The sequence below is a fragment of the Zeus faber genome (genome assembly GCF_960531495.2).
Source record: "Zeus faber genome assembly, chromosome: 2".
NCBI classification, from domain to species: domain Eukaryota; kingdom Metazoa; phylum Chordata; class Actinopteri; order Zeiformes; family Zeidae; genus Zeus; species Zeus faber.
Genome location: NC_137189.1, coordinates 21,507,415 through 21,516,931, shown reverse-complemented (window position 1 = coordinate 21,516,931; position 9,517 = coordinate 21,507,415). Strand labels below are relative to the sequence as shown.

The window sequence follows — 9,517 nt, the reverse complement described above, 5'->3', positions numbered from 1 at the left end:
CATTTGGTGTTTACTCCAACACTCCGTACAATGATGTACAATTTCCTTCTGAATTTAAAGCTAATAATGACTAGGTGGCATAAAAAGATACACAGACGCAACATAATCAGACATTATGTGGTGAGATTGTCAGCCACGCCTTATTGAGATTCAGACTACAAGGTTGTGAATAATGGTGGTGATATCTTGGTCATGTGACTACGATATCAAAGACGGATATTATCACCCAACCCCATTTTGAACCACCGGTTTAAAAGAAGATGCGGGAAGACAACGTAGACTTGAGAAAGCTTTATTTATCTCTGCATTTTGCTTCACTGCCTGGCTGGTGTACAGAGAGGTCGTGGTAGAGGGGGGGGGGGGGGGTCAAAGCAATGCTGAACAGTGACTTTTTGGCTAGAGTAGTCTTCTACCTTGAAGCGGTGCCTTCCCCCAACCTTAAAAACAACTCTGCAAGCAAGTTTAACAAAATCAGCTGTAGTCCTGCCGACTGCGACCGGGAGAACTGACAGGGATTACTGTGGAACTAGAGTTCCTAATGATCCGTTAGAAGCTTAGAGTGATGGGTCAGTTCAAGAAAAGTGGCAAACGACAGCCCCCCAAAACATAGCACTTTGTTCTGTGGATGTGTGGAGAAGTGTGACTTTTGTTGATCAGACTGACAGAGCCGTGGCCGGAAAAACTTGACAAGGAGGATTGAGAACACAAATCTGGGCCTTATTTCTCAATTGCATCTGAGCAGGAAGATCTGCCATTGTGGTGTCATGGTGAAGGTGGTCTTCATGCTGAGGTCCTGGCGGTTGACCTAACCTACAGGAGTTTCCTGGGTGATGTTTAGGCTTCTACTTAGTATACAGTACGCGGTTTGGACATCTTCCAGTGGGTCAAAGAGCTATAATATGGAATAAAAAAAATAAAAACCCAAACAATTTATTTATGGGTTGGCTGTAGGAGTTCAGGTGTGCCAACATGGTTTAATGTTTTTCCCACCTAAGAAGGGTTGGGGACAGTGCAGTTTTAAAGGTGTATTTTTTTTTTTTTTTCCTCTCAAACAACAATACATATTAATCCAGAACATTCTATGGTCAGCAGGCTGCGCAGGTTGGGGGTGCAAGTCCTGGGTTGACTTTACTTGACCACACTGGAGGGAGGGAGATTGAAATGAATGGAAAAAAAAAAAAAAAAGTATTAGCCATGGTTTTCCTTTTTACACACTCCCAATAACTCTCCATTTGTCTTAAGTAAATACTAAGAATTAACTTCAGGACATCAAAGGACGCTACTTGACCTTTTGGACTTCCTGTCTTTACTATGACTGTCATAGTCACCATCATTGCTTATCAATACCAAAGGATTGGTCAGATTAAAACAAATGACAGTCGTTATAAAGATCTCATCTGGCATCACAACAATGCAGAAAACCTCCGTAGCATAACAAAACTAAGGCCTCATTTATTTCCTTTTTGGATTCCAGAGCCTGAGCCAGTAACTCAAAATGTTTTTTCCCCCTGTTCATCTATTTGGGCAACCAATGGAGACAACCATAACTGGTTGGGTTTGGCGGCCTGATGTCCTCCACCAGAATCGCTAATTAAGCTCGAGCAAAACCCAGATGGACGAAGGGAAAAGACATCCTGGCCTAAATTTAAAACTTTCAGTGTGGCTTATGTCCGGCTACCGAATTCTAGAATCAGGAAAAAGAATATAAGCATGCATTGATTTAGCTTTTAAGTCACTGAAACCCTAACTGTGTTTCATATTTTTTAGCTATGACCATGTTAATCAGACAAAGATACTGGCTACCATGTGATTGTAATGGCCCCCAAAAAGGTACTTCTACCAAACACTCACACAGTGGTCTCCTTGTAGTGGTTCAGAGCTTCTTGGGCCACCACCTCAGAGAACTTGGGGTCGGACCAGGGAATGTCTCCCGGCACAGTCAACGTGATGGGGGGAGAGTCAAAGAGCTGGACGGACACGTCTGTCTCCCCAGGCTTCTTCTCTTCACCCACATTCACTTCGCCGTCCTTGGAAATCACCTATGTCGAAGGAGGAGGAGGGTAGGGGGTTAGGACTAGAGGAAGAGATGGTTTTGCAAAATACAAGGAGCAGGAGGGAGACGGAAAATGCCGCTTGTACCGTCTTCACTTGGAAAATTCCGTCCTTGGTCTTGGTGTTGTTGGCCAGGGTGGAGACCCAGCCGAACTGTCTTTCCAACACGTCCAGGAGGGCGGAGGTGTTGAACATCTGCTGCTCCAACCTCCTCAGCATGCCGTTGTACTCCTGGGTGAAGCGCTCAGCCATGGCCAGGGCCTCCTCCAGGTCTGCCTTCAGGGGCCCGTCGAGGGGGTTCTTACCGGAGCAGTCTGGGGGGGAAATTTACATGACTCTTAAAAAAAAAAACAACAATAAAAACAAACGACTATCTTTCTACTTTTATTGAATACCGCGTCAGTGATGGTGGGTGATGGTGGCGCCTGGAAGTTTATTTGGGCTAGTGTTCAAGGTGAGGAGTATATAGGAGAAGCCCTCATCTTGGTCCACGTTCAGATTTCAATGGACTCCCTGGCTAGGCCTGGCTCAACTGCTGGGTAACTCCAAATGAAAACTAACCAAGTTTCCGGAAAGGTATGCAAGCGGAAACAACAAATAGATGATTACTTCATGACTTCGCTTTATCTAATTACTTTACAGGGTCTCCGTGCACTCGCTGTATTGCCGAAGAGCCAGAGACATTAACGCCTCCTGATTGCTATTCAGAGCTCTGGTCTGAGATACATCTCAGGATGGATCTCATTGCACTTGTTTGACCTTATAAAAACAGCGAGTCAGGTCGCTAATCCTATTTGTCTCTGGTACATAGACATGTGGCCACTTCGTTAGGGAACACACACACACACACACACGCACGCACGCACACGCGCACACACACACTACCAATATGCTGGATCTCTTTGCACTTCTGACACTCCTCGCGGAGCTTGATGCAGCCGGCAGTGTTGCGGCGGATCTCCCTGCAGGTCATCCTGCCGTTGCCAAAAGGTTTGGTGATGACTACGTCTTCATTCACCCTGCCATCTGAAAGCGGACAAACGAGCGTCCGCACGCGCGCACACGCACACGCACACGCACACGCACACGCACACGCACACACACACACACACGCACACACACACACACACAAATTATATATTTAGCTAAAAATCACCAGACTGCCATCATTTTGAATAGCCTGTTCATGTTTGGATGCACTGGTGACTTGTAAACAATAGACTATTGAACACAAACGGTACTTTATTAAGTAGACAAAGTTTTTTCCAGTTATAATTGATCGGAACGAACATTTTTAGTAAGGACTAGTTTTAGAAATAGTGAACCTAAAGATGGAGTTGATCAGATGCGAGCGCACCTTCAGAGGTCGGGGCCTCCATGTCGATGTCCATGTTGTCAACCATGGAGCCCATTGAGCCGAAGAGGTTCTTGGCCATGTCCATCATGGGGAAGAACATGCTCTGGAAGCTGTGGAAGTTTGGCTCGTGGATCGGGGCTCGTGCCACGCGGATGGGCCTGTCCTGGAGGGCCCCCCGGGCGCTGGGGTCACGCTCCCAGAAGCTGTGTGTGCGGAAGGGGCTGGGGAAGAGCGGAGGGTCGAGGGAGCGCATGTGGTCAAACACCTGTAAAAAAGTGATAAAGAAATGGATGTTTATGATGGGACCAAAGGACTGTAACGTTATGACGTGATATCATTATTTCAAAAGGATACACGTGGACGATATTATTGATTTATCGCCAAGCACTATGTGAGGGAAATAGCTGATTCTGATATATGTTTATATTTTTTACTTTATCATTAGGATTATGGAATACTGTAAATTGTCAGGTTTTCTTGTTCATTTCAGGTTTGTTGTATATTTGCTATTTTATTAGGTTTGTATACAAATATAGTCAATATGCACTAACCATGTATCATTAGGTTTTGGTGTATAATGTCAATTTTCCTTATTGTTGAGTGTAGTTTATTGTAGTATATTTCCAATTTAGGTTTAATGTATATTGGCATTTTCCTTTTACAATTTTATTCTTATTGCATTATTGTGACATATGGTTTTGATAGGAGCTCCTGTGACACAAATTCCTTCAATCTTTTAATGTCTACATGACTGTTAAAAAAGAGATTTACTCATGCGCTTATGTTTGCACCTATTTGTATGTACGTCTGATTTATGTGTGTGTGTGTGTGTGGGGGGGGGGGGGGGGGGGTACCTTCATACTGTCCAGGAACATGCCATCAACACCATCTTGCACCTCAGAGTATTTTTCCTCCAGATTCTCAAAGTGCTGGTTCTGCCTCTGACCCTCCCGCTCCAGAACGTTCATGTTCTCCCCGTTGATCCAGATGGAGAACGGTGATGTTCTGTTCAGGACCTCGTCCAGCTGGCATGGGGGAAAGGAACAATCATTACTCTCATTAAAAATAATAATAAAAAATATACGCCAAGGGACAGGTTGAATGAATGAGGGCAATTGATCCAACTCATGATGCATAGCTTGCAGAGCCACGGTAGTTCTGTCAGACAACTCGACAGCGCCACCTGCTGCCACGCCCTTATGGGCTGGCCTACTTAAGCAGCCACTCCCTCCTGCCGTACCTTCTTGATTGGCGCTCATCACTTCTATATTTTTAGATCACCAAGTACGCCTATGTTTGCTGTACACCTCACCGGGAATGATAGGCAGTAGAGCCCAGACGCCAACCTCAACGATACATTTACTTTTCAGAGATCATTTTTAAAGTAAAGCTAAGAGTTCTCTGTCTGAAATACGTTTTGTTTAGCCTGGTTTGCGTCTGTCCTTCTTGAAATGGTGTGCACTGTATGTTTGTGTGCCCACCTGGCGTCCCACCAGCCCGGAGCCGCTGCTGCAGGTGCGGGAGTAGTACTTGATGCAGGTGTTCTTCAGGCAGGGCTTGCACTCCTCCCACAGAGCGCGCATGGTGTCGTTGCACACCTCCTCCGCCTGCTCCAGCTTAGACTCCATCTCCTGGGCCGTGCGCAGGGCTTCCTGTGCCCGGTTGGATGGACAGACAGACGGACAGATAGAAAGAGAGAGAGAGAAGTTCCTTATGACATGAGGTCTAGGATATTCTATGGGTTTTTTTAAGCCAACTGGAGTTTACATAACTGTCTACACCATTTATGGTAATGAAGTAGGATTCATAACTTGGGATTCTGAGTTCATAAGCAGATATCGTGATCAATGTACTAATATTGGGTAAAAGGCTGTTATCGGTCAATTGAGTAAATACTGTGGGCGTTTTTTGGCCAACAATGATGTTCTATTGCCACATCTTTGGGGAAACATCACTTCATTCCAGTTACAGATCCTAACCATGGAACCCTAAACTCTAACCCCACCCCCCACCACCACGCTGCCTTTAGCACCTCTTTCTGCTGCTTGGTATTCTCCAGGGTGCTGAGGAACCTCTTGTGGTCCTCAGAGGACTTCTCCATCACGCTCTTCATCTCCTTCACACCGTTGATGGCGCTCTCGATCTGTTTGTCAAGGTACTTCTCTCCAAGCAGGGAGATTTCTGTGGGGGGGTAATAATAATGGTAATAGTTTCATTGATTGATGACTTTTACCATCAGACTAATAAACTAAGTAGATACTGTATAGTAAAATTAATCGATCAACTCACTAGTTAGTATCGACCTATCCCACAAAGTTTTAACAAAACCAAATCAATCTTTATTTATACAGCACTTTAAAATAGCAAAAAAAAAAAAAGCAAAACAACAAAAACATTTTTTAGGACTTGTACTGGTATTGGTTTTGAAAATGCAATAGCAGCCTGTGAATGTTTTCACAGTCTTTTAACATTTTTACATTTGACAGTTATCCATAACAGAAAAACAGCTTTAGTTATGTTTTACATGTATCAATGACTGAAGCGTAAGCAACACACCCTCAAAAAATTATGGTAAAAGGTTCCACACTATGTAGACTTGTTTTCATATGCTGAGCAGAGCTGAGAGGTTATTTTATATCTTTGGTGTATGGGAACTACTCAGCGCTCTTGTGGATTCAGCTGTGCATTGTACTCAGCTGGCGCTGGATTTATTTGAGGGCAGATGTGAATGCAACAGATGGTTGTTGCATTCCCATGAGCCAGGGTAGAAGTCGTCCCAATGACGTCAGCTCTGCGTACCAGGAATCAAGGCAATGTGTGTTTTTCCTTAAAGTGATACCAAAGTTCTAAAACAGCTAAACATGGATATACTTGGCATATTGTTTTCTTTATGCCAATGCTATGAGCTTTCATCCTCCAAAATAAAAAAAGAATACACAAAATGCTTATGCTGTATTTTTCACTCTTTAAGGAATACAGGTAAAAATATGCCTTTTTGGCCACCTCTGGCATATTTACTGAAATGTTTATAAATACGCATGGTCCATTAGCCTGGAAACCAGATGAATCTGCGAGCTCATGTTTAATTTGCTCTGCAGAATATGTCCGGCCACCCTCCCATTCAAACAGATTTCCACCCAACCTAGTCGGGCCAATCATGGCCAGGTCCGTTAATCTAATATGGGGCGGGTTTGACAGAGAAGAAGAAGAATCTTTAATTGTCACGCAACACACCACAATACATTCCGACACACACACACACACACGCACATGCTTTGGATGGTGGCCGGTGAAATGAGGCCTCTGCATTTAACCCATCCTGGCTTGTCCTTCCTCCGGGGGGGACAGCCAGGAGCAGTGGGCAGCATTCGCCGACGCGCCCGGGGACCTGGTAACGAGTGTCCTTCGCTGGTCAGACGATGATGTGTGCATGTTTTTTGGGATGAGTCATGTTTTAGGATGACGATGCAGAGGAGAGCCGTTGAGGCACCTTACCAAGATGGCTGCCGCTGATGTGGAACGGTCTGTTGAATCCGCTATCATGACAGTATTGAACAAACTGGATGGTATATTTTCTCAGAAAAGCTTTTGTCGATAAGAAAGATGTGTTTGTCTTACTTCCGACAGGTTTTAGTAAAAGTTTAATTTACCAGCTAGCTATGTCACATGTTTCCCTGCTCTGATTGATTGCAGGTCTGTCCAATTGCGTCCAGAGATATTTTGGTCAGCGGCCATTGGTAAAACCCGTTAGAAATCAAAAATGAATTAAGAGATTCCAGACTAATACGCATTTGCAAATTGGTCTGGGGATGCCAGGCTAATGGACCTTGTGAATTAACCAAAAATAAATAAATACAAGTATCAATAAATGAACACCAGAATAACTCAATTAGGGATGCAACGATACCCATACAGCCACTGAATATCAATATCAAAAAATAGACTGGGTACTAAAAGTGTTGGATATCAAAGAAAAGAGACACAATTTGCTTTGCTTTCTTTTCCTTTTTGTGTGTGTTAGATTTCTCAAGTGCATTACACAGTATATCATATTCATGTTCTATCACTCATTTGTATTGATCCCATACTAACAGTCAAGTCAAGTCAGTAAAAGTTATGATCTAGTGACTCTGGACATTTCGGGGAGGGAGGTTTGTTCACACGCACACACGCACACACGCACACACACACAAACACACACACACACAAACACACACACACACTTACGAGTGAGGTCTTCTTTGGAGGGCAGGAGGATGCAGTTGGCCGAGGCCAGGAGCAGTGCCAGCGCAGCCAGGGACTTGAGCCACTTTTTCTTCATCATTATCATCATCAACATCCTGCCCGACTCTTACGGCGGCCAGCAGGCAACTGAAGATAAATCACCTCTATAGAGAAAACACACAAACAAAAATCACAAATAACTAAAATAAAGAGGAATTCAGGGTCGGTGGCGATGCATGGGATCTAGAGGAAATGTGCTGTATCATCTGTGATGACTTCATCCATCCAGCCTCCTGACCTTGGTTTTGTCGAAGTGTCGCCCATTCGGCACTAGGGGGAGCTCATGAGCGGTTTCTCCCAGAGCCACTGTACTGGGACAAAGGGGACCTACGCAGCAGAAAATGACCCCGCTCTCATGGTTGTGCTGCTCACTTGCCGTTGCAGCAGGTTTTAGACCCTTGAACAGTGCAAAACAAGCACACGCCGCTCTTTGTGTCCATTCTAGATCGTTTGCGGTGGGGTCATTATAAAACTGACCCCAGACCCAAATTGTCAGAACCAGAGAGAGCCAGGAAGCACCATTTCCAAACGGCTGAATGACACACGCCTGGTAAACTGCCCATAAAATCGCACCAGCAGGTCACGGCGGGGCAGAGCAGAGTGTTCCGCTCTCACCTTGTTCTTTGTGCTCCCTGGTCTAGAAGAGAAAAACACACACAGGGAGTCTGACAGATGAGCTCATTTGGTTCCTCTTAATAGCAGTGGCCCCAAGCACCTTTCATTATAAACTCTCTCTCTCTCTCTCTCTCTCTCTCTCTCTCTCTCTCTCTCTCTCTCTCTCTCTCTCTCTCTCTCTCTCTCTCTCTCTCTCTCTCTCTCTCTCTCTCTCTCTCTCTCTCTCTCTCTCTCTCTCTCTCTCTCTCTCTCTCTCTCTCTCTCTCTCTCTCTCTCTCTCTCTCTCTCTCTCTCTAAAGATTGCCATGTATTACCATCGAAAATCGGCTTCAATAACCCGTCACACTCAAGATTACCCTTATAGGTATGGAACAGCTGGATGTCTTTCCAACAGTCATCCTGGGACTTTCCGCGTACCTTGCTTTCGGTCATGATAACATTCGATAATGAACGGGAACCAATTGGAAGGGAGGAAAATACACTGCACTATCATTTTTTCCCCCATTATTTGGACTAAAAAGACGTAAATATAGATGCAGAGTACCTATGGTGTTCCACTAGGTCGGGGTGGATTCCACCATCCATTTGAGAACTAGGCCTATACGTCCCTTCACTGTGCCAGAGCCAGTGGGATTCCACTCTTGCTGCGGAGATAGAATGATGGCCCACTTCCTGCTAAATGAGTTTGTTCTCAGAACGGCCGAGAACAAAGCCCCCCCCCCCCCCCCCCAAAATGACAAAACACTTGGCAACCCTACGGCATGCCCGCGGACGGACCATTTGTACAGAGGGCAGGACATCGTCACCAGAGTGGACATGTTCTGCCTGTAAAAGGGAGCCTGCAAAACTGGAGGAAGGTCAAAACACACGGAGAGAAAGGTAGACGAAAAGAAGAAAGTGAGGTTTTTTTTTGTCCCCTCGTTACTGGACTGAAAGAATGCAAGCACGGCGTGTGAAATCCTTGAGGAAAAAAAACAAAAACAACAACAAAAAAAAAAAAAAACAGCTTTCCGCTCCAGATGTTGTGGCCGCGAGGAGAACCTTCTCCCACACTGGGCTGGTCTATTAAAAACAAGCGCTCACCTCTTAAAACACGTCTAGCGAAGAAGCATTAAAATCATGCTCAATTCAATTTCTTCCTTTCTTTCCATGGGGGAGGCGGGTGCCGGGTGGTGAAATTGGGCGTGTTGGAAGGGATTTGTCAGCACT

The 9,517-nt window shown here is 45.0% G+C and overlaps 1 protein-coding gene across 1 annotated transcript in view; it reads right to left on the bottom strand.

Annotated features, from left to right (window-relative positions):
• Window positions 1-276: 276 nt before the first annotated feature.
• clu (clusterin) overlaps window positions 277-9,517 on the bottom strand; it is a 10,233-nt gene continuing 992 nt past the window's right edge. The window contains exons 2-10 of the mRNA XM_080024195.1: window positions 7,637-7,797; window positions 5,442-5,590; window positions 4,891-5,061; window positions 4,264-4,434; window positions 3,410-3,674; window positions 2,938-3,078; window positions 2,140-2,366; window positions 1,852-2,039; window positions 277-1,141 (exon numbers count right to left, since the gene is read on the bottom strand). Coding sequence (XP_079880321.1) covers window positions 1,129-1,141; window positions 1,852-2,039; window positions 2,140-2,366; window positions 2,938-3,078; window positions 3,410-3,674; window positions 4,264-4,434; window positions 4,891-5,061; window positions 5,442-5,590; window positions 7,637-7,748 — 1,437 coding nt within the window. The 5' untranslated portion in view covers window positions 7,749-7,797 and the 3' untranslated portion in view covers window positions 277-1,128. The remainder of the gene's footprint in view (window positions 1,142-1,851; window positions 2,040-2,139; window positions 2,367-2,937; window positions 3,079-3,409; window positions 3,675-4,263; window positions 4,435-4,890; window positions 5,062-5,441; window positions 5,591-7,636; window positions 7,798-9,517) is intronic.